Genomic DNA, 25267 nt, shown 5'->3' on the forward strand with positions numbered 1-25267 from the left:
ACAAAAATTTCTACAACTCTTTACACAAGGAGCTACCCAACAACTGTACATGCAGAAGTCTACAAAAACAAAAGTTGCAACAGACTTTGAGAATATAAAACAAAGACACTCATGTGATGGGTATAGACAAGAAAGGTTGCAGCTATGATGTCCATTTCCGGCATTTTGAAAATAGTTTGGGTGAGTGGGAATGACCCCCCTTGGTAAATGGGTGAACGGGCATTTCCCCTACTATATAACATGTACAAAACTATTTGACCAGTAATAAAAAACCACTGACATAGGTACAGAATAAAAAGCTACTGACATAGGTACAAAAAACTACTATAAATCATGTATAAAGCTACTAGACCAATAATAAAAAGCTACTAACATAAGGTATATAAAGCTATAGCTATTATAACACATGTATCAAGCTACAGGACCAGTAATAAAAAGGTACTGACATAGGTACATAAAGCTACTATAACACATGTACAAAGCTATTGGACCAGTAATAAAAAGCTACAAACATAGGTACTGATTGCAACAAAACCAACTGATCGATTATCCATGTTGATAGTCTAACAAAAATCTCAAATAAGAAATGCTACAGAAACGAAATCACAATAAAAAGAAAACTGAATTTCATACAAAATCTTGATTTTCCAATAAGCTATTGACAGAAGACAACTTGAAATCAATCAAAATGAAAACAACTATTGAAATCAGATTGAAAAGATTCTAGCATAGGCATAGAAAGGTACTATCACTATGTTGAAAAACCACCATAATAGTTATAGAGAGCTACTAATTTGAAATTAATCACAATGAAAATAGAAAGTTACTGACATTAGCTTCAAAAGATATTAACATAGGCATAGAAAGATACTATCACTGTGTTGCAAAGCCACTACAGCAGTTATAGAGAGCTACTGACAACAACAAAAAATGAAAGAATTTTGGAAGAACAAAGATATGACAAAGATCAATAGATAGACATAAATGAAAACACATGAATCTAAAACTCTATCAACTAGATTATTAGCTTCTAGTTTTGACATGAATGAAAACACAGAGTAACTAACAAAAGTGCACAGTACAAGTATCAGGGCCAGCATGTAACACCTTATGCATGCTATCACCATATGCTTTCTTCAAAACATGAATTGCTCGCTGGACCTCTGTTGTGCATGAGTAATCACCTGCAAGTACAATCTTCATATTAGATAACTTAAAGGACAAAAATTCAAAGACCACCAAAAATTCGCTCCCATAAACCAAATGACACCACACACTTGCCATAAACTAAAAGCAGCTCCAAAATAAATTTCGAATCCTAATGAACGGACTCATAGCCTCTTCGAAAGTAAAAATTGATATTTTATTTCGCAAACAACTACAACATAATTTCTATTGCAACAACATCTTTCTCTTTATCAATTTCACACAAGTGAGAATCTTAAAAGTAAACATGATCACATAAAAAGCACACAAACTTACCTTGAACCCTGCTAGTAGCCCCTATAAGGCTATAATATTACCAAGTCCACCTACATTCAATTACAGATACACAATTCAATTCCACCGAGCATAAATCAAACAATTCAAATTGAAACAAAATGAAACAAGTCATGGAATCCTCTCGATCTTAATTGAGTATCAACAACCCTAACTCAGTCGATTCCAATTCATGTTTCCAAAGTGAATAACAAAATCTCATCAGCAAAAAAAAATACGTGTACCTTTGAGGTCAGAGGAGAAGGTTCGAGCGGAGATTGCAGTAGAGGACGAAGAAGAAGTAACAGCGAGAGCCATTTCTTAAATTGAAGCAATCTGATTTGGTCTGATTCTCGTATAGAAGTCCTTGCCTTTAGAGATCGGTGCTCCAGTTTGGCCCAGGACGGTGAGCGAAGCTAAAGAGAGGAATCCCAGCAGCGACTACTTCAATTTCTCAAACAAAATTTGAAAAATTACTGAGAGTAAAGAGTAGTAAAACCATAGCAGGCATAGTAGCAAAGACCGAGGTTGACTCAGACTCGCGGAGGCGAACGAAATTCCGGTGAAGGCAAAGCTTATCGAAGAGGAGCAATGTTTCCAGAAATTGGACGCTGGCAAAGACTGGATGGTGCGCCAGCGTGGGGAGAGAGAGAGAGAGACAGAGAGAGAGAGAGAGAGAGAGGAGAATGCGATCTATTTCAAATACATATCAGTTCTATCGAAGAAGAGAGAGAAAAGGGGTTGAGGGCAAAATAGGAATAACATAAAAAGAAGTTGATGGTTTTGGGCTCTAAAGTGGCCTTATGTGAAAAAAAAATTTAGGTGGCCTTATGATTAGTTAAAGACTCAAAATGACCCTTATATGTAATTTTCTATATGATTAATAACATACATCTAGCAATCATGCTACAGAGTTTGATTTGAAAAAGGAATACAGCCGGGAAATAGTTAGAGTAACCTTCTAAGATACTTGACCATCACCAGGAAACGAATGATATTCGTGACCCTGTTCGGAGGAGAGCTCTAGGTTGCTTGTACACTAACACATCACGTAAAGAATTTGCTAGTTAGTAGATGCAGTACACTCCTTCTCTTAGCCTTCACACAAATACTCTTGTATTCATAAAATTGTATTCAAACTGTGAAAGATACTGGTGAAGTGGGGATCAACTAGCTTTAGTGGATGTACTTAGACCTCATCAAAAAGCCCGCGGATCAAGTGGGCCGATGGAGGCCCGCCGGCCCTGAGGGCTAAAAGCCCTGCCCGGCCCGTTAAAAAGCCCTCAAAAGCCCGCCTCGGTGGGTAGTGGGCCGGCCCGCAAAAAGCCCGGCCCGACCCGCCAAAGGCCCGTTAGGCCCGGCCCGTAAAAGCCAGTAAAATATTATATATATATATGTGTGTGTGTGTGTGTGTGTGTGTGTGTGTGTGTGTGTTTATATATATATATATATATATATATATATATATATATGTAGATATGTGTGTGTGTTTATAAATATATATATATAGACACATATAGATATATATTTGTGTGTGTGTTTATATATATGTGTGTGTGTGTTTATAAATATATATATATACACACACACACATATAGATATATATTTGTGTGTGTGTTTATATATATATGTGTGTGTGTGTTATATATTTATATATATATATATATGTGTGTGTGTGTGTGTGTGTGTGTCGGTGTGTGTTTATAAACACATATATGGAAGGTTGTAGAATCATTGAGAAAAAATGGCTAGTTGGGCCTTCTGTTACTATCTTCTTCTCCTTGAGCTTGCTATTCTTTTTGCAATATGTGAAGCTTCCAAATGTATATATATAGAAAAGATATATATGCATTGCCGCATAATAAATATATATATATATAGATATATGTGTGTGTGTGTGTTTATATATATATATATATATCAATGTGTGTGTGTGTGGAAGTTCTTATACTTCTATATAAAATATGTGCTAATGTGCATATATATATTCTACATATCGGTTGACCAATCCGATCGGATTCGAAAATATGGTGAAATTGGCTAAATTTTTACCACACTCATAATTTATTGTAATAAACTCATCCAACGGTCGGTTTTTCCATTTTCTTTGAATTGATAGGGGTTGCTCTTTGGAGTGTATGATATATAAATATAGGTTTATAAGAGTAACTATGTTTGACCTAGTTGATCGAATTCGAAACGAGAACCAAATTGGCTGAATTTTCTACAACCACCATAAAACATTACAATCTCTCCATCGAGCGGTTTGTTTCTCCGAATTCATTTTCTACTTCATGGTTGCTTTAGAATGAACCTAAACAATTTAAATGCAATGTATAAGTCATATAACTTTAGGAATAAAATTGGTATAGACCAATGTGTTTGTAATTAAAATTAATTTTTTTTATCTTATGTCCACGCACATCCATTGATGGAATATATACAAACGTGATGTGAAAAAATAAGCACGTTTCGTGGTTGTCACGGCATCGGTCAACCAATAAAACATATAAGTGACTACGGTTGATGAATCCGATCGGATTCGAAAATATGGTGAAATTGGCTAAATTTTTTACCACACCCATAATTTATTGTAATAAACTCATCCAACGGTCGGTTTTTCCATTTTCTTTGAATTGATAGGGGTTGCTCTTTGGAGTGTATGATATATAAATATAGGTTTATAAGAGTAACTACGTTTGATCTATTTGATCGAATTCGAAACGAGAAACAAATTGGCTGGATTTTCTACAACCACCATAAAACATTACAATCTCTCCATCAAGCGGTTGGTTTCTCCGAATTCATTTTCCACTTCATGGTTGCTTTAGAATGAACCTAAACAATTTAAATGCAATGTATAAGTCATATAACTTTAGGAATAAAATTGGTATAGTCCAATGTGTTTGTAATTAAAATTAATATTTTTTTATCTTATGTCCACGCACATCCATCGATGGAATATATACAAACGTGATGTGAAAAAATAAGCACGTTTCGCTGTTGCCACGCCATCGGTCAACCAATAAAACATATAAGTGACTACGGTTGACCAATCCGATCGGATTCGAAAATATGGTGAAATTGGCTAAATTTTTTACCACACTTATAATTTATTGTAATAAACTCATCCAACGGTCGGTTTCTCATTTTCTTTGAATTGCTATATGTAGCTCTTTGGAGTGTATGATGTATAAATATAGATTTATAAAAAGTTAGTGTCTTTAAAAATTTATTTATCAATAAATTAGTATCTATATATAAATATAGATTTTTTTTGTACAATATAGTTATATAGATTAACAAATTACATATAAGTTATTGACAAAAGATAACTTAACAAATACATCATTTAAATATTAAATTAAACATATAAGGACTAAATCTTACAAATAAGGACAATTTGCTCTCCACTTGCCACATGTTATGAGGTAATTTACTTTTTCACCCTTAACTACTTTTTTTGACTTCTAATCTCTTTATAAGGATTACATCTTACAAATAAGGACAATCTGCTCTCCACTTGCCACATGTCATAAGTTAATTTACTTTTTTACCCTTAACTATTTTTTTTTTTTACTTTTAATCTCTTCATGTTACTTTTTTTTTGTTGAGAATAATCTCTTTAGGTTACTTTGTTGCCATGTGTCAATAAACCATTTATAATTCTAACCTTCATGCATGGATAACTAAATCTTAATTACTTTCTTTAATCCAATTTTTTTTTTTTTTGTTCAAATCCTGCTACTACACTCATCCAATCCTGTTACTACATTCGCTGTATTCATACTCGTCCAGTGCTGCTACTGCACTCATCATCACCTAATCCTACTACTGCATTCGTCCAATCCTGCTACTGCGATCGTTGCACTCATACTCGTCTAGTTCTGCTACTGCACTAGTACTCGTGTTCTGCTACTGCACTCGTCATCACCTAATTCTACTACTGCACTAGTCAAATCCTGCTACTACACTCGTCTAATCATGCTACTGCACTCGTTGCACTCATACTCGTCCAGTTTTGCTACTCGTGTTCTACTATTGCACTCGTCATCGCCTAATCCTGCTACTGCACTCGTTCAATCCTGCTACTGCACTTGTCCAATCTTGCTACTGCAGTCACTGCACTCATACTCGTCCAGTTTTGCTACTGCACTTGTACTCGTGTTCTACTACTGCACTCGTCATCGCCTAATCCTGCTACTGCAGTCTCTGCACTCATACTCGTCCATTTCTGCTACTGCACTTGTACTCATCCAATGATTTTTCTTATCTTTAATTCCTTGTTGCATTATAAGAACCCCACCTAATTTATCTTTTCCCAACATCACCCATTCAAACTCAAATATACAAAGAAAAAAGATAGTTTTTATTTTTTATTTTTTTAATTCTTGGGAGAATGAAGAGAAAAGATAGTTAAACCAATTTAAATCTCCATAACTTCCACTTCTGGAAAGTTGAAATGAATGTTATTGGCTACGCATCCAAGATTGAGATTGCAACGTAAGGTTAGGAACCTTGAAGTATGACTTTTTCAACTAAGAGCCACATCAGCATCCACTTGCCACTTCTTCACCATGTAAAACAGCCGTGAGAACTTTCCTGTACTCTTCTTCATCATCAATATTTTGGAGGTCGTCATCGTCATCTGTTTCTTGAAGAAAAGTTTCGAGTTCATCAAGTGTGAAACTTGCTAAGGAATAGCGGGCCCCTGTGCGTTTACAGATAGCATCTTCACCCTTATCATCTAGATCTATTGTGGACGTCCCAGCGTCTACTTTGCTACTCAACTGACCTCCGACTTAAAGTCACTATGTATGACTCCATGCTTGTGACAGAGCTATACAACATCCACAATAGTCCTCATCACCTCCACAATACCCACAAAACCAGTGCCTCAAATCTCAGTGGCAGACCCGTCATAGCAACCAATGGACCACCCACCACGTTTCTCTCTCAAAGCCTCTACCTTTACCTCCCCAACCGCCGCGCACGACGCCCAAGATCGGAGCGAGAAGCAAGAGATCTACTGCTTTACCTTGGCGGCACCGGAGCCATAGGCATCGTACGATTGGGTAAGCGGTGGGCGGGTTCGGGACCGGAGGCAGCCCGGGCGCAGCTTTGGGTTTTGGTGGTGGGGTGTTGGATTTGGTTCAGTGGCATACGCGTAAATATTTCATCAAACTGAGCATTTTGGTCATTTTTCATTAAAATTGGGAGTCAGGCTTACATCATTTGACTTTTGGGCTTGGGCTCATGTCCTTATTTGTATAAATCTTTTTGAAAGTTGGTTTTTTGTGTTTACATCTTTTGTCATGTGCTACTATGTAATTTTCTATATATAGATCTGTTATCTTTGGTTGTATTGGATCATTATCCATTGAATTTCCAAAGCTTGATTAAAAAAAAAAATACTTGTGTCTTTAAATATTTATTTATAAATAAAGCCTGCAAGGCCCGGCCCAAAAAAGCCCCAAGGCCAAGCCCGGCCCGGCCCGAAAAAGCCCTCAAGGCCCGCTTTATATGGACGGGCTTGGATCATTTGATTTTTAATAAAGCCCGACCCGGCCCGACCCGTTGACGACCCCTAGATGTACTAGTAAAGTAGTAATACTTGAAATACTAATGTTCATGAAACTATAATGGTCGATTCAATTTCTTTATGTAAATAGGAATCTAGTTGAATATTGGTTAGGTTTACGTGATACATACACAATTAGAGAGAAATATAGTATCCTGTATAATATGATGTTTCTAGATAAATCGTTAGTAGGAAACTTGAGAGTCAAAAAAGTCTTCTATCCTAGCCTCTACTTTCTTTTTGATACACATCTTCCTTTTTTGCTCCAAAATATCTTGTGGAAATTTTAGGCCCTAAAGACTGAAGTTTCGGGTCAGTGAAGTACGAATCTTATTGGGGGTCCTATACGTCTGTCCCTTTTCTAGATTATTGTTACTTTACTCTTTGGATGGTCATGGCTCTAGGCCTATAGTAGCCGTCTTGATGCCTGTTTTTCTTTTGTAAACTTTTTCTACAAAATACTTTTCTTTAATCAAATGAGAGATTAGACAATATTAACTATCCAGAGGCAAATGATTGCCCTTGAGGCTAAGCCCAAGTGATGAGGGTGAGTTAAAAATTGGTTAGGAACTTAGGATTAGGTTAAATTAGAGGTTGTTCAAGGAAAATCTAATTTGTGTTTAGCCCAAACTCTAGGTTACTTGACCTACTGGTAATAGGATTTAATTAGAAGGATCTAGAATCCTAATCAATGTAGAATTACTTTCCTTGTATGATTGAGATTCTACGCATTGTAATCCTCTATATAAAGAGGCCCCTATTATCAATGAGAATAGACAGCAAATTTCTCCCAAATTCAGTTTCTCTACAACACGTTATCAGCACGAGCCCTAACCCTGAAACCCTAAATTCATAGCCTTCAAATCCCAGAAACCTCAGCCGCCCAACTCGAAGATCTCAACTCCAGGAGTCCGAAACCGGCGGCCCCATCCCCAGAACCGGCCGGCAAACCACCGAACCGGCCACCGGAAGAAGCCAAAGTTCCCCTGCCCGGTTCAAAGCCTTCCTCACCACCTCCTGCAGCTATACTGGTCTCCCTGCAGCACCTCCACCCCAGAAACCCGGAACCGGAAAATCCTCCACCGGAACCGGCCTAGAATCATCCGAACCGGCCACTAGAAAAGTTTGATACCGAACCGGCAGAAAGAAAGAAAAAAAAAAAAAAAAGGAGAAGCAGAGCCGCAGCCCAAGCCGAGCCCAAGCCGCTACCTGAGGCCCAGCAGCCTGAAGCCCAATAACAAGACCCTGCTGACGTCATCCTTGCGTCATCCGCATCCACGTCAGCTCCAGTCAGCATCAGTGCCACGTCAGCAATCTGGTCAACGCCGGTCAACCATCGCCGGCAACTTTTCCGGCCAACTTCCGGCGACTTTTCCAGTCAGCTGCATTAACTCTGGCAGCTACAGTAACTTTCCGGCGACGATTTTTCTGACCATCTTTTAAGGTAATTTTGTTAAAAGTTCCCGTTTTTGAAGTTTTTTTTTTAATTTCTTCTTCTTTTCTCGAGGACTTCCAACATCCCTTCTTCTACCCCCCTTTCTTCTTCATAGGGGAGACCAATAGCTGAACTGTGGGGGTTCGTGCTCACTCCAAGCTTGGAGCTTGTAGAGTTCTCCAAACTTAGAGTTTGTTGAGAAGAAAACGATCGACCACATACATCGTCGTTTCGATCTAATCCAAAACCCCTCTTGGAATCGGATTTTCTTGGAAGCGACTACGCTCAGAAAAATCTCTAATTTCTTGGAAGCGACTACGCTCAGAAATTATATAGTTTTTCGTGGTAGCCTTCTTCTCTCCGAAACTAACCCTATTTTCTTGTTGTTTTTCAGGATGAGTAACCTGAACAAGTTGAGCTTCGCTCCACTAGAGACAACAGGCGCAGGATACCACAAGTGGGTCCGTGATGTGCGCCAGCATCTTAAGGCTGATGGGATCCTGAGTATGATCCAAGAGCCAAGTCAGGACGTATGTACTCCTCAACAAGCTGCTGCTTTTGAAGCAAATAGAGCTACGAGAGAGGCGAATGAAGCTAAAGCCATCATTCTCATGACAAGGCACATGAATGACGCGCTCCAAAATGAGTACCTCAATGAGGAAGACCCAAGAAAACTATGGGTGGAACTCGAGCAGCGTTTTGGCAACTTCCGTGATTCCCTGCTTCCAGACTTAGAAGTGAGATGGCATAGCCTCCGCTTCTGTGATTTCAAGTCTGTACTTGACTACAATTTAGAAGCACTTCGTATCAAGTCTATGATGGAATTCTGTGGGCAGAACATCACTGATACGATGTTGATCGAGAAGACTCTCTCCACCTTCCCCGTCTCTGCATTGATGATAGCCAAAAACTATCGGATTGATGTCAATGCTAGACGCATCACAAGATTTCATGAGCTAATTGGTGCCATGAACGTAGCTGAAAAGCACGACAACATACTTGTGAAGAACTACAACTCTAGACCCGTGGGAACCAAGTCAATTCTGGAGTCTAATTATAGTCGCGCCCCCAAGGGAGGACGTAAGGAGCGAAACCCTAAGAATAGGGATAATTCTGGACGTTCTGGTCCATATTCTCGCCCTAAAGAGGAAGGAAATCGCCAAGATAGGCGTGCACGGAACCGTGGAGGTAAACGTGTGAAGAGAGAGAGAGGCCAAGCCTCCGGTTATGGTGGTAACGCCACCAAAGGCAATAACCGTCTACAAAACGCCCCCAGAGCGTCTCGATCAAGGGAATCTGACCATAATGATGCTTGTCTCAGATGTGGATTAAGTTGACATTGGGCAAAGAAGTGTACTGCATCCCAGAATGTTGCAAATGCATACAAGATGTATCGTGAAGCAAGGGAGGCACATTACATGGAACAAGAAGATCAAGATGGAAATCTCGATCTAAGGGTGGAAGACTACAAGGATCAAGACCCAGAAACTGGTGATTTTGATTAAGTCTTTTTATTTTCCAAGAGATGTAGGCAATTGCCATATTACTTTTGTAGTAGATGCCAATGATATTAGTCTTTCTTCAAAGTAGGCGTACTCAATGTAAAAGTGATATCTAGAAAGGTTTTGAGATAAGTGGTTCTTAAGCGAGCTTTGCTCCACCGACATCTCTCTACTTAACTGGTCACATTTACATTGGAATTACCGAAAGAAGATAGGCAACTACCATTGTTTTGCATTAACTAGTTTATTGGATTAGATTTCCTTTGGTTATGAGAAACGATGATGTAATTCCGTTTGGCTTATTAATAAAAGTTGAGTTCTTTTCTTTATGACTCCTTTTTAATTAAGAGCTTTTTCTTTTAAGGAATGGATGAACTTCAATGTCTTGCGGATAGTGCGACTACGCACACCATTCTACGACATAGGCAATTATTCTTAGAGATGTTGCCTACATATTCATCTGTGACTACAATGGCTGGGCCATCAAGTTTAGTTCAAGGACATGGAATGTCCCAATTCCTTTTGCCTAATGGCACCTTGATTAAAGTCACTGAAGCTCTCTACGCTCCTAAGGCAAATCGGACCTTATTGAGTTTTAAAGATATTAGAGCCAACGGATTCTATGCGGAAACGCATAGTGAGAACAGAATAGAATTCCTTTACATTACCTCTAATGATTGTGGAAGAAAGCGCATCTTAGAGAAGCTTATGTGTCAATCTAGTGGACTTTATGTCACTACCATTCGACCTATTGAATCCAATAATATCATAAGAGAAGATCTCTTGGATTCAGACACATATTGGCTTTGGCATGACCGACTAGGACATCCTGGTAGTGATATGATGCTCCGTATACTAAAGACTTCACACGGACATCCATTCTTCAGAGTGAGAAGAAGCAAGAATCGAAAATTGATTCCAGGACTTAGCAAGACCGCAACAATTGCAGCATCTGGAACTGCAGCTGTCTTGGGGCGCCATAAGGCCGCCCACGTCCCATGTGATGACGCCATTAATGGCGCCAACCATGAGCATGACGCCATGGTTGTTCCTCCTAGTATCCATGACGCTACACACACCACTTTCCATGGCTCTAACGCCATAATGGGAGATGTAGTCACACACTTTGCTTCTAATAGCGCTACGGACGCTCAGGCCCAACCAAAATCCTCATTAGTTGCTTCTAAGGCCCCTCGCTCTTTTTGCAAAGCCTGTTCCTTCGGGAAATTAGGACCGAGACCGTCCTACTCAAAGGATCCCAAAATACTTATTCCGTTCTTACAAAGAATCCAAGGGGATATCTGTGGACCAATTCAACCATCATGCGGACCTTTTAAATACTTTATGGTATTGGTTGATGCGTCGACACGCTGGTCACATGTCGCGTTATTGTCCACTCGGAATGCTGCTTATGCTAAACTCCTCGCCCAGATTATCCGTCTACGGGCTCACTATCCTGACCACACTATTAAGTCGATTCGACTTGATAATGCTGGGGAGTTTACATCGAAAACATTCGATGACTATTGCATGTCACTGGGGATTGATATAGAGCATCCAGTTCCCCATGTTCTTACCCAAAATGGTCTCGCAGAAGCCGCTATCAAACGACTACATATGATAGCACGGACATTGGTAGACCAATTGGTTTGAAAGATACTCGCCCTAGAAAGAAGGCGAATGAGGCACAAACAAATCCTTTGATCATTGATACTCAAAATCCGTCCCATGAGAATGTTCCGGATTATGGTTATGTCCATGAGACATCATTGGGGGACACCTCAATGTCAGAACCTATCCCTGAGAACGTAGAGATCTCTGTTAATTACACTAGTGTACATGGGACGTGGGAAAGAAACTGCGTCATCATTGATGATGTATTCGCGTATTCAGTGGCGCGTGAGATTATTGAGACCGATGACATTGAACCACGCTCCGTTGATGAATGCCAACGTAGAGCCGATTGGCCAAAGTGGAAAGATGCGATCCAGGCAGAACTTGATTCTCTAGCGAAAAGAAAGGTATTCGGACCAGTTGTGCCAATACCGCCCAACACCAAACCAGTTGGTCACAAATGGGTATTCGTTAGAAAGCGTAATGAGAAAAACGAGATTGTAAGGTACAAAGCTCGCCTTGTGGCGCAAGGTTTCTCCCAACGCCCTGGAATCGACTACGAGGAGACCTATTCTCCCGTAATGGACGTCATTATGTTCCGCTACCTTGTCAGTTTGGTAGTTTCCGAAAAACTGAATATACAGCTTATGGATGTGGTTACTGCGTATCTATATGGGGATCTAGATACAAAGATATACATGAAAATTCCAGACGGAATTCAATTACCCAAATCAAGTGGCTCTAAACCACGGAGCGCGTTTGCGATTAGATTGAAACGCTCACTATATGGATTGAAACAATCCGGACGGATGTGGTATAACCGTCTAAGTGACTACTTGATTGGAAAGGGATATGTCAACAATGAACTATGCCCATGTGTATTCATAAAAAGGACAAGTTCCGGATTTGCAATAGTAGCGGTTTATGTTGATGACATGAACATAATTGGCACCCTTAAAGAGTTAAGGGAAACCGCTGAACACTTGAAATCCGAGTTTGAGATGAAAGATCTTGGGAAAACACGGTTTTGCCTCGGTTTGGAACTTGAGCACCGTAGAGATGGTATTCTGATTCATCAATCAGCTTATACCCAAAAGATGCTTAGGCGTTTCAACACTGATAAGATTAAGCCTTCAAGCACCCCAATGGTCGTCCGTAGTCTTGATCCAAAGAAGGATCAATTTCGTCCAAAAGATGACGATGAAGATGTGCTAGAGGCGGAAGTGCCCTACCTAAGTGCAATAGGCGCATTATTGTACTTGGCACAATGCACAAGACAGGATATCTCATTCGCAGTGAACTTGCTAGCTAGATATAGCTCTGCGCCAACACGACGCCATTGGACTGGTGTTAAAGATATCTTTCGATACCTAAGTGGTACGATCGATATGGGCTTGTTCTATCCCTATAGAGAGATGATGGATTCGGACCCATCAAATACTAGGGACGCTATACATGGTGGATTGCGTTCCCTATCCCCAATCCAAAACGATATAAGTGTTTTGGAAGGTTTTGCTGATGCTGAGTATCTCTCTGACCCACACAAAGGTCGCTCCCAAACTGGTTATGTTTTTACCATGGGAAAGACCGCGATATCTTGGAGGTCTACCTAGCAGACCTTAGTCGCTACCTCTTCGAATCATGCAGAGATTATTGCTCTTCACGAAGCAGTTCGTGAATGTATATGGCTTCGATCCATAGTTACGCATGTTCGAAGCAATTGTGGTTTGAAGTCTACCACAGATGAGCCAACGAGCATTTATGAGGATAATGCTGCTTGCATTGAACAAATGAAGCAAGGCTACATCAAAGGCGACAACACCAAACATATATCGCCTAAATTCTTCTACAATCAGCAACAACAAAAGCTCATCAAGATCAAAGTGAACCAGGTCCGATCTGAGAACAATGTGGCAGACTTGTTTACTAAGTCATTGCCCAAATCCACGTTCGAGAAACATGTGGCAAGAATTGGCTTGCTGAAATTATCTGAACTCCCATGATCGTAGTCATCAGGGGGAGGCACAGACATCAGGGGGAGATGTCTACATGTTCATCTCGAATCGTGAAGGGTGTGTTGTGCTCTTTTTCCCCTTCGACCGAGGTTATTTTTGTCCCACTGGGTTTTTGTTACTCGGCAATGTTTTTAATGAGGCAACGAGAGAAGCACCGCGTTTGGGCAACACAAGGGGGAGTGTTCAAGGAAAATCTAATTTGTGTTTAGGCCAAACTCTAGGTTACTTGACCTAGTGGTAATAGGATTTAATTAGAAGGATCTAGAATCCTAATCAATGTAGAATTACTTTCCTTGTATGATTGAGATTCTATGCATTGTAATCCTCTATATAAAGAGGCCCCTATTATCAATGAGAATAGACAGCAAATTTCTCCCAAATTCAGTTTCTCTACAACAGAGGTTCGATTTTCTTTTGTAATCAAAAATGTCTTCGAAGGCAAATGATGCATGTAGAACACAAATCTCATCCATAATTAAAATATAATTAGCACACATACAAATATAGTTGTTAATCTTTTAAATCTTTACACATATTTGTAGATTCTTGTTTTTTTTTTTTTTAGGCAAATAACAATAACTACATATTCAATGATTTTATCACTATCTGGAATTTTAAAGTAGAATATTTTAAGAATCTCAAGAGTGTGTTTGGATGAGAGAAAAAATGATGGAATTTAATTGAAAGTGAGGATTTCATAATTCCTAAAAGTCAATTCCCTCATTTGGTATTATCAGATTGGAAATTTTAAATTTCTCTGTGGAAAAAAAAATGAAGGAATTCATTATTTAAATTCCTCACTTCAATTTCCACGAAAATAGGTGTCATTTACGAATTCCTTTGCTGTATTCAATTTTTATTTCCAAAACAAGACTTTTTTCTATTTTATCTTTTTATTTGTTTTAAACATTCTTAATTTATTACACATTTCAAATCCTAAATAGATGCAACCAAACAATAGAATTTACAATTAATGGAATTTTAGATTGATAGAATTAAAGATTCCATCAGTTATAAATTCGTACGGATTTTATACTTTTCTCATCCAAACGCACCCTTAAAGATCTATCTCTTGAAGTCTTCAGTGGTACTTCTCACGAGATTCACAATGTGGCTTATTACAGATTCATCAAGGTGATCATAATGTTATTTAGGATTTAACAAAATTTCCATGCCCTAACTATGTTAAGAAAGTATGATGGAAGAACCAAACGACAACTAAAAACCATGTTGAATTGATATAAACAGATCTAGCTACTAGTCTTTACTAATCGGCTTGTGGATAATCCTAAAATGTACCTAGTTGGAACCTACAAGGTCACACAAAAAACGATGATCGTTGACCGATCGACTACATTGAATAATTTTGGGTGTATAAATTGCTCTAACCTAGCTAATAAAGTATTTTGTTTTTCTGGTCCATTTTAAGGTATTCTTTGATTCTAAATTATAGCCATCTTTGATCGCCATGCTTTGCAATTATATAACTTCATTTGTCATGTACTCTTGTATGGAAAATTCTAGTGTATGTTTGACATACATACAATTACCACTTTTAAGACTTAATTACTCAAATATAATTACTACTTTTAAGACATAATTACTCAAATGAGAATATTCTTTATTCTAAAGAGGACCTAATTTACCTTGATAAGGACTTTTTTTTAGTTACCTACTTTACTCTATTAAGAACCTTATTTTCCTTAATGAGGACTTTTTTCTAGTTACTGCATGAGCCCTTAAAGTGGTATATGAGTCCTTAAAGTGGTAAATATTACATAAAATAGGACATGTATGAGAAATGTTAACGTACATGATATGATAAATGTGCCCGAACTAAAACAGCTCCATTTCTCTAATATATGCATAACAATATACATGCTTGACTTTCTAGTCGATCATATGTTTCCATGGCTGAAATAACAGACTTGAACAATATGTAGAAGAAAACATATCAGACAAGAGAGGAAACTGCAGAAAAGCAAACAAAGCAACCGGGACAAATGCAAATACAAATATAAGATTTGGGACCCATCCTAATCCATAATGACAGTCTAAATAGAAGGTTGTGCTAAAAGCTACCATCATGGATGCTATAGATATGAAAAGTGATGCGAGTCCTATCATCAACTTCAACGGTAACGATTTGAGAAAATCACCTTCAGCGTAACGCGATGTGAGGATGAACAAGAACATCAGTATTGAAGTTGAAGAGGAAACGAGTGCTACTCCATCTGCTATGGCAAAGAATAGGAAAGCAGTCTCTTTTAGAAAGTTTGGTTGTCCTGTATTATCAGACGTACCACCAGGTACGCTAAATGCAGCTGAAAATACAACAGTTGCGATAAGAGCCGCAACAATCATGCATGAATTTGCAGTGTCCTTCATCCATGCTTCTCCTTTGTGTAACAACTCTTTATGCTCACTTGTGAACAATTCTCGTGGTGTGTTTCCTTTCTTGTTTTTCATCTCTATGGAGTTGGGTTGTACAATCTTTTTTACTTCCTGAAACATCAAAGATATAAAAAGAATGCATGGCAATTTGGCAAAGAAATTGAGAAATGTCAAAATGAATGCACCAGCTAGTATGAAATAATTGTTGGCTTGGTGGGAGATCGAAGTACCTCAAACCATGCCAACTCTCGCTGCATTTGAAGAGCTGCTCCTGATACAAGGTTGAGTTGATTTGGAGGTGCTAATTTTGCAGCCATATGTAAAATGTTATTAGTCTCATCATTATCAGTAAATGTCACTATCATATCCTTGATAGAGCCTATCTCATGCACTAAATTGAAGATACTTGCATGACGATGCAAAACAGCAACATGGATTATACTCCGATTTTCGTCATCAAGTTGCCATATTAAATCAGGATAAGAGTTAATAAGCACTGCCAGGAACTCATAATTTCCTAATTTTGTAGCATCAAACAGTAATTTTGAAGGATGTTTGATTAGTCTCATCACATCGTCATGATCATTTCTCAAGATTTCTGTCCAAAGGCATTTGACTAGTTGAAGGGCTTCATTGATTTGTTTCATGTTTCCATTGTATGAGAACTTCCAACCTGGGATAACTTTTGAATAAATGGTTGAAAACCATAAGCCACAGGGTTCAAAATGACATGGACAGAGGTAAAAGTAACTTTTAAAGAACCAACTCACATGAGTTGATGAGTCTACTCCACATTCCTGGACTTTGGCTGGTGAATTCTGAAGGCGTTCTAGCCAAGATATGCAAAGCTGTTTCTTGTTTTGCATTACGAGCCTTAGCTAATGCTCTATCACTTCTTAGCATCTTCATAGCTAGATCTGCATAATTTACAAAGAAACAGATTTACAGAAATTAGAAATGTAAACTTTATATTGAATATGTGTAGGATGAATTGTTTAGTATATCTTACCATACAAACCATTATCGATACAAGTAAAAAACAACGCTTGTCGGTCGGCTTCCTCTAACATTTCCTTGGTTCTAGAGTACAGGTTATCTGCCATTACAGACTGCCCCAACAAGGCGGCCATATAGAGTGGTGTCATTCCTTCACCGCCTCGAATTACTGGCAAATACTTATTCTTCTTCATCATAATCTGTGCAATTTCAATACTTCCAGCTGCAGCAGCAATGCTGAAGGCAGTGTTTCCATTCATGTCTTGCAGTGCCAAGTCTTGTGAACATTTCTCCTGTCCATTCAATTCTTCCATCATTTCTACCAGCTTCTCCACAAAGTGAACATGTCTTGCCCCTGCTGCAATGTGAAGGACAGTGTCCCATCCTCTTGTTATGCTATAAGTCAAAAGCCTTGGATCGTTCCTCAAAATTCGTTCAGCAGCTTCCCAATTGCCTTTTAGTGCATACTTATTGAGTGGCACACATGTATTAAGGTATAGCTCTCCTGTGTAGGATTTTATAAAGGAAAATTGATCAGGTTCTGTAATTAAGTTGTTGAATATACATAATTAGATCCATTTGAAATGCAAAAGAATATATAATAGGTCCTTGACCCAAAGCACCAAAATGAGCTAAAGTTATCTCACTCACCGCAGCAACAAATTTTTATTCCCACTAACTCAATTTAAAGCAAGATGTCAATTTTACCCTTAACTTAATTAATAACCTACATTATATATACACACTACCATTTCTCCACACATGCTCTGCATGTGCAAGTTTTTTTATTTTTTATTTTTTGTAGAAAATAATAAAGAAAACAGTTATTGCAGACATAAGATCATGGGAGAGAAAAGTGGATTGTGGCTTTTTTTTGTTTATTTTTTTAATAAAAATATATTTTGTAAATGTCATAATTGTCCTTCTAATTTAATTAACTCTCAAAGTTTTTTAATATTTCAGGGTCATTTTGGTACATTTTTTCTGTTTTGGCTAACAAAGTCTCTTCTCTTAATAATAGTATAGATATATATATATATATATATATATATCTCCCTCTCCCTCCTCTGCAGACATGATCATCCCTCTCCCTCTCCCTCTCCCTCTCCCTCCTCTGCACCTAAGATCAGGCAGACATGATCATCCTGCCTCCCTCCGATCCTCTACACCTAGGATCAGGCCGACCTAATCATCCTGCTTACGATCAATCATCAGCTCCGTCAAGGCTTGCTGCCGCCAGTGACTCCTTCATTGCCACAGAGAACGGAGATGACGAGGTCGAGAGGCTGGAGACGACACCACAGTGAGTTTCTGCTTCTGCGCGTCGGACTGTCAGGGTTTTCTTTTAGAGGGTCTTTGAATGACTAAGATAATCGAAAGCTCAAAAGCTTCTCGATTACCAAGCCCTCGATCTTCAAACATTCTACTCCAGCGCTGTTGTGGTTCCACCGTCGTCGATGGACTTGGAAGTGGAGAGGGACAGCACCGAGTCTCACCAGAAGAACCTGACCTTGAGAAGATCCAAACAGCGTCGTAAGGTGGAGAACCGAACTCCACGAGAAGAACCACCCACGGCAGCCGAAACCAAAGCCACCGAAACTGGAGAGTTGTGGTTGGGCTTGGAGTTGAGTGGCCGAAAGATCTCGACGATGAGCTCATCGAGGAGACACGTTGATATGATCATGGCGTCTGCCTCATCTCCTCTCTTCTCTTTTCTCCCTTTTTTTTTAAAAAAAAACATGGGACAGAAGGCCTATAAGGGAAAAAAAAAATTATTGGGGGATAATAAAGGCCTATTGGGAGCCAGTAAATGTTATGAATTGATTATTGGAAATAATATTAATTTAGAATTATGTTGAGAGTTATGGTGAAAATAATGGTGAGAATTACTGACTTCATAGGTTATGGGTGTTAGGAAGGTTTAAGGTTATTGTAACGGTCTAATATTTATGTCTGTTGTAATTATCATACTTATGACATTGTCTAGTGTAGGCCTATATAAGTAGGCTAGTCTATTTAAGTAAATAGTAGAGGAGTATTTTGTGCTAGTCTAGTTAAGTAAGTAGTAGAGGAGTATTTTGTACAAGTATTATCAAAATAACTTTATTACTAGATATTTTGAGTCTCCTGTACATCTCTCATATTGTGTGTCATTCATGCATCATATCTCCCTACCAAAAATTAGTTTTTCTTATTTTACGCTTCTGCTGTTATCCAGCAAAGTGGTATCAGAGCCCTTGGCTTGATCTTTTTGGTACAGTAAAAAATTGTTTATGTAAGAGTGTTATTGTGTCAAGTGTGCCGGCTTAGGTGTTGATCGTGAACACTGAGAAAGACGTGAAATATTTGCTCCAAATCTATTGAAAGAACTGAGAATCAAAATTCTCAATGAAGATCAACCTTGAAACTCAAAGGCTGCAAAGAGGTTGAAGAGTTAGGTGAGCGACCATACCAAGACTTGCTCATATTGTTGCAAGGGTGGTGGAGAAAAAAAAAATTGTGGTGTATCAATTGTTGCTGATGACCAAAGGAAGGAAGAAAAATTGAAGAAGAGAAGATTGCTAAGAAGAAAGAAAGGGAGTCAGAATGAGGGAGAAAAAAAAAGAAAAAAAAAAGGAGGAATAGAAGAAAAAAAAGGGAGAGATGGATGAGCAAAGAAAGAAAAATAGAAGGGAGTAAAAAATATGGAGAAGAAAGAAGAAAATGAGGGAGAAAAAAAAAGTAGATGGAGAAGAAGAAACAGAGGATAATGTGGTCCTCGGTGAAAGGGTAAAAGTCCCTGAAAGAAGGTAAAGGGTTAAAATCCCTGAAAAAAGATCATGATGGATTAAAATCCCTAAAAGAAGGTAAAAGGGCTAAAGTCCCTGAAAGAAGGTGAATGGCTAATGTCCCTAAAAGAAAAAATGAAGGGTATAAATCGCTGAATGAAGCATGACACAAATGGTGCCACGAAAAGGAGGCACAAAGGTGCCAAGAGGAAAATGCTCCCTGGAAGTGGCAGAAGTCCTAAGATGAAGATGGCACAATGGTGTCAAGTTGACAAGGCTCCATAAAGGCACAATGGTGCAAAGAAGTTGACATGACTCCCTAAAGGCACAATGGTGCAATGAAGATTGGGTGAAAGTCCCAACGAAAAAGTACTCCCTGGTGGCCAAAGTCGATGAAGACGAAGACAAGTTAGAGTTCATGGAAGCTCCAAGAGGCATGAAGGCCTTAAACTATTGGTGAGATATGAAATGGTCTCACATGGAAAGGAGAGAAGAAAGTTCTCTAAGTAGTGAGGGAGGAAAAACTCCCAAGACCCGAAGTGGCTAGAAAAGTGTCACTAAAGCCAAGCAAATTAAGGTGCTGGTATTGTGTGAAGAAGATCTCAGTAATATTCTTGTTGTGTGAAGACAAGTACAAGAATGACGGTGATGCATGCATGTCAAAGAGGCAATGAAGAAAAGAAGAAAGAAGGGATTGAGTCATTGACGGTGACTATGAAGATGTGACGGCAAGAATCATGATGAAGAACTTGAAGTTAGAGTAATTCTAAATTAAGGGAGGATGTTGGAAATAAAATTAATTTAGAATTATGTTGAGAGTTATGGTGAAAATATTGGTGAGAGTTACTGACTTCATAGGTTATGGGTGTTAGGAAGGTTTAATGTTATTGTAACGGTCTAATATTTATGTCCGTTGTAATTATCATACTTATGACATTGTCTAGTGTAGGCCTATATAAGTAGGATACTCGAATTAAGTAAGTAGTAGAGAAATATTTTGTAGAAGTATTATCAAAATAACTTTATTACTAGGTATTTTGAGAGTCTCCTCTATATCTCTCTCTAGGAGCTCTGTACATATCTTTGGACTGTATATCTCCTATAATGTGTCATTCATGTGTCATATCTCCCTATCAAAAATTAGTTTTTCTTATTTTACGCTTCCATTTTTATCCAACATTGATGCAATCTCCTTGTTTTTCCCTAAATCAAAGTTTTGTTTGTCTAATTTTAGGGAGTTAGTTCCAATTCCGGCCATCGAAACGTTTAGTGGGGGGGCAATAAACCTCTCCGCCTCCCATGAGATCTCTGACGACCTCTTTGGGGACCTCCAGCGAGGTTTCATAAACTTTTATTGCCCTCCAATAAAGGTCTATTGGGGGACAATAAAGCTCTCTGGTGACCTATGAGATATCCCACAACCTCCGGCTAGATTTTCAGAGAAGTTCAGTGGGCGGCGGCTAGTGACGGGATTTCGGTAAGCAGTGACCGAACCCTGCAAAGTCTCTTATGACTTCTCTCTCTCCCTCTATGTAACAAAGGGAAGAAGGTAAAATAGTCTCAAAAGTTAAAAAAAAAAAATTTACTTAATTGGGTAATAGAGAAGACCTTATTAGAGTCTTTTTGGATAATTGGAAAAAAAAAAAAAATTGGTAGCGTAAGGGGGAAAAAGTCTCTAAAATTAGGGTAAATGGTCAAAAACTCATAATAGCTATCATCTTTTATCTTTGTTTCAAATAATGGAGGTGATCGAATCTCTGCAAAATCCTACAACACTTTTCTGTATGGCACACATGCAATTTAGAACTCAGTTGCTCAATCGAGAATCTAGTTATTTTACTCTAGTGTAGACTTTATTTACCTCAGCCTTTTCCTGTCGAAGTGGTAAAATAATTTATGATCATGTATGAGTATGAGAACTTGAGAAGCATGCATGATAATTAACACATATAGTAGCTTCCTCTAACGATCTAGGTAAGATTAAAGAGGAAGATTGGGTACATACTATTGTCGTTCTGTAGAAAAAGATCCGAAGGTGTTGAGCGAATGTTGATGACGTAATGTGCTGTTGCTATTGGATCTCCATTTCCAGTAGCCATCAATTGAATTCCAGGCGGTACAGAATTGTGTGCTTGTGGGCTAGACATTGGTTCCAAATTGAACCTCCACCTGCACTCATGAAAATAAAAGTAAATAATCAATTACTATATCTTGCCTGGCCCCATCTTCATCTACTGGCTGCGCTCCAACCAAACTTCATACTACTCTTCCTAATTACATTAATTTTCATTTTCCACTCATATCCTACTAGAACTAGTGCATGTGTGGAGGGGATCATACGAATGAAAAACTACAGGGGTCATACATGCATACAAGGGTGTGTGTGGAACAGAAAAAGAAACTAGCAAATATATTTACCAAAAACTTGATGGTGATGAAATTGATCTTTTAGATAGACTCCCAGGTTAAAATTGGTTAAATAAGAAAAAATAACTGCTATGAAATTCTCTGCAAGATGAAACAGAGAGAGAGAGAGAGAGAGATTGCTTACAGTTAAGCAAAGTATCACTCTTGTGAAGATAATTCGCTCGTGCTAGAGCAAGTAGAAACTTTGAGAGTAGTTATAAGATGTTTGGTTAGGAAAAAACTGGAGCTAGAGTATTCATATATCTGTGGAAAATTGGAGACTGCAGAGATGGACATCATCAACGGCCAAGAAAGAAAGATTCGATTTGTTGATGAATGTACAGTCAAAGCCAGAGTGAGAACGATTACTAATCAATAATAATACCTCATATAATCGGACAAATTAAACAAAGGACAACGTCGTCCCAATTTGGTCCCCGGCTTCCGAGAACGTGAAGACGAAGACCAAAGTGGCTCAATTATTAATCCAAACGACGAAATTGCTTTGAACCTTCCTTCTCAGTTCTCAGTATTAAAATTTTTTCTATTGTCCCATGCCGGCCTTGATCCAATAAAAGAGATGACAGAACATGACTTCCCCAAGTAGCCTGTTACACTCAAATCTAGGGAATCCAGGCACACAGATTATGTTATTAATCCCCGCATATACTAGCCGCACGCCTCCACGGACGATCTACCTCCCAAACACGGAAAGAGTATTTAAATAAATCAAGAATATGTGTATGGCCAAACTCTAGGTTACATGCTCTATTTGTAATAGGATTTGTATTAGAGATAATCTCAGATAATTCTAGTAGATATCCAATCAATGTACGATTATATTTTCATGTAAAACTCTATCTCTATGTTTGTAATCCTCTATTTAAAGAGACCCCTATTATCAATGAAACTACAGCAAATTCTCTCTTAAATATCGATTCCCTAAAACACATTATCAGCACAAAACTTTAACCCTGAAACCTTAATTTCGTAGCCCTCATATCCGAGCAACCACCGCTGCACACCGTGAAGTCCCCAATCCCAGAAGCCCAGAACCGGTGGCAGAGTCACCAAAACCGACCAAAAAAGTACCTAACCGGCCCCCAGATGAGAAAAAAGAATCCTGCCCTGTTCGCACCTTTCCAGACCGCCTTCAACAGTCATATTTGGCCACAAACAGCGCCCTAAATCTAAAATTTGGGAACTGGAAAAATAACGCCAAGAACGGGCCGAAAAGTTGCCGGACCGGTATGCTAAAACGTTATGCGTCCTTGAACCGCCGGACTCCCAGAAACGATCACTGATCACCCCTGTCCTCTGTTCCAGCCAGCCCGGCCCTAGAAAATGAGACACGGCCCACGCCAGTAGAAGAAAAAAAGAAGGAGACGCGGCCCACGTTAGCAGAAGAAAAAAAAAGAGAAGGAGACGCGGCCCATTGCTGGAAGAAGAAGAAGAAGAAAAAAAAAAAGACCCCGTGGCCCACTGCTAGAGAAGAAAGAAAAAAAGGAGAAGGCCTCTGGCCCAGTTTTCTCTCAAGCCCTATATAAGGTTTTTTTTTTTTATTCAACTCTTTTGCTTTCTTAATTTCAATTTCTTTTCTTTTTCTCAAGGACTTGCAACCTCCCTTCTTCTATCCCTCTTTCTTTTTCATAGGGGAGAGCAAATGCCGAATTGTGCGGGTTCGTGCTAACTCCAAGTTTGGAGCTTGTAGAGTCCTCCAAACTTAGAGTTTGTTGAGAAGTTATGATCGACCACAAACACATCATTGTTTCGATCTAATCCAATACCTCTTGGAATCGGATTTCTTGGAAGCGACTACGCTAAGAAATCTTAATTTCTTGGGAGTGATTAAGCTAAAAAAATTTATATGTTTTTGTGGTAGCCTTTTTTCTCTCCTAAACTAACCCAAATTTCTTGTTATTTTTCAGGATGAGTAACCTGAACAAGTTGAACTTTGCTCCACCAGAGACAACAGGCGCAGGATACCACAAATGGGTCCGTGATGTGCCCCAACATCTTAAGCCTGAAGGGATCCTAGATACGATCCAAGAGCCAAGTCAGAATGTGCTTACGTACTCCTCAACAAGTTGTCGCTTTGGAAGTGAATAGAGCTACTTTTGAGGCAAACCAAGTAAAATCCATCATTTTCATGACAAGGCACATGAATAACACGCTCCAAAATGAGTACCTCAATAAAGGGGACCCTAGAAAGCTATGGGTAGAACTCGAGCAACGATTTAGCAACGTTCGTGACTCCCTGCTTCCGGATTTAGAAGTGAGATGGCATAGCCTCCGCTTCTGTGATTTCAAGTCTGTACTTGACTACAATTCGGAAGCACTTCGTATCAAGTCTTTGATGGAACTTTGTGGGCAGAAAATCACTAATATGATGTTGATCGAGAAGACTCTCTCTACCCTCCCCGTCTCTGCATTGATGATAACTAAGAACTATCAGATTGATGTCAATGCCGGACGCATCACTAGATTTCATGAGCTTATTGGAGCCATGAGCGTAGCTGAAAAACACGACAACATGCTTGTGAAGATCTATAAATCTAGACCCATGGGAACTAAGTCCATTCCAGAGTCTAACTATAGTCAAGCCCCTAAGGGAGGGCGCAAGGAGCGGAACCCTAAGGAAATGGACAATTCTGGACATTCTGGTCCATATTCTTGCCCCAAAGAGGAAGGAAACGGCCAAGATAGGCTTGCATGGAACCGTGGAGGTCAACGTGTAGAGAGAGAGAGAGAGAGAGAGGCAAAGCCTCCGGCTATGGTGGTGGCCCCACCAAGGATAATAGTCGTCCCCAACGCGCCCCAAGAGCGCCTCGATCTGGGAGCCTGACCATAATGATGCTTGTCTTCGATGTGGAGCATTCGGACATTGGGTCAAAGCATGTAAAGCAGCCCAGAATGTTGCAAACGCTTACAAGTAGTACCGTGAAGCAAGGGAAGCAAATTATATGGAGCAAGAAGATCAAGAGGACGATCTCACTCTAAGAGTGAAAGACTTCAATGGCCAAGAGACTGGCGATTTTGATTAAGTCTTTTTATTTCCTAAGAGATGTAGGCAATTG

At 39.0% G+C, this 25267-nt stretch overlaps 1 protein-coding gene across 7 annotated transcripts in view; it reads right to left on the reverse strand.

The window, feature by feature from the left end:
• Window positions 1-1036: 1036 nt before the first annotated feature.
• Window positions 1037-25267, reverse strand: part of LOC112202291 (ankyrin repeat-containing protein At5g02620) — a 29898-nt gene continuing 5667 nt past the window's right edge. Inside the window, exons 2-8 of one of the 7 annotated variants that reach the window (XM_040505904.1) lie at window positions 22576-22884; window positions 22336-22471; window positions 21790-21953; window positions 17030-17521; window positions 16791-16937; window positions 16251-16702; window positions 15446-16131 (exon numbers count right to left, since the gene is read on the reverse strand). In XM_040505904.1, the coding sequence (XP_040361838.1) occupies window positions 15517-16131; window positions 16251-16702; window positions 16791-16937; window positions 17030-17521; window positions 21790-21931 (1848 nt within the window). In that variant the 5' untranslated portion in view covers window positions 21932-21953; window positions 22336-22471; window positions 22576-22884 and the 3' untranslated portion in view covers window positions 15446-15516. Of the gene's footprint in view, window positions 1185-2331; window positions 2594-15445; window positions 16132-16250; window positions 16703-16790; window positions 16938-17029; window positions 17522-21789; window positions 21954-22335; window positions 22472-22575; window positions 22885-25267 lie in introns of those variants that run through there. The other 6 variants (XM_024343235.2, XM_024343237.2, XM_040505905.1 and 3 more) reach the window with 6 other exon arrangements.

Source organism: Rosa chinensis, chromosome 5 (genome assembly GCF_002994745.2).
Source record: "Rosa chinensis cultivar Old Blush chromosome 5, RchiOBHm-V2, whole genome shotgun sequence".
Classification (NCBI taxonomy): Eukaryota; Viridiplantae; Streptophyta; class Magnoliopsida; order Rosales; family Rosaceae; genus Rosa; species Rosa chinensis.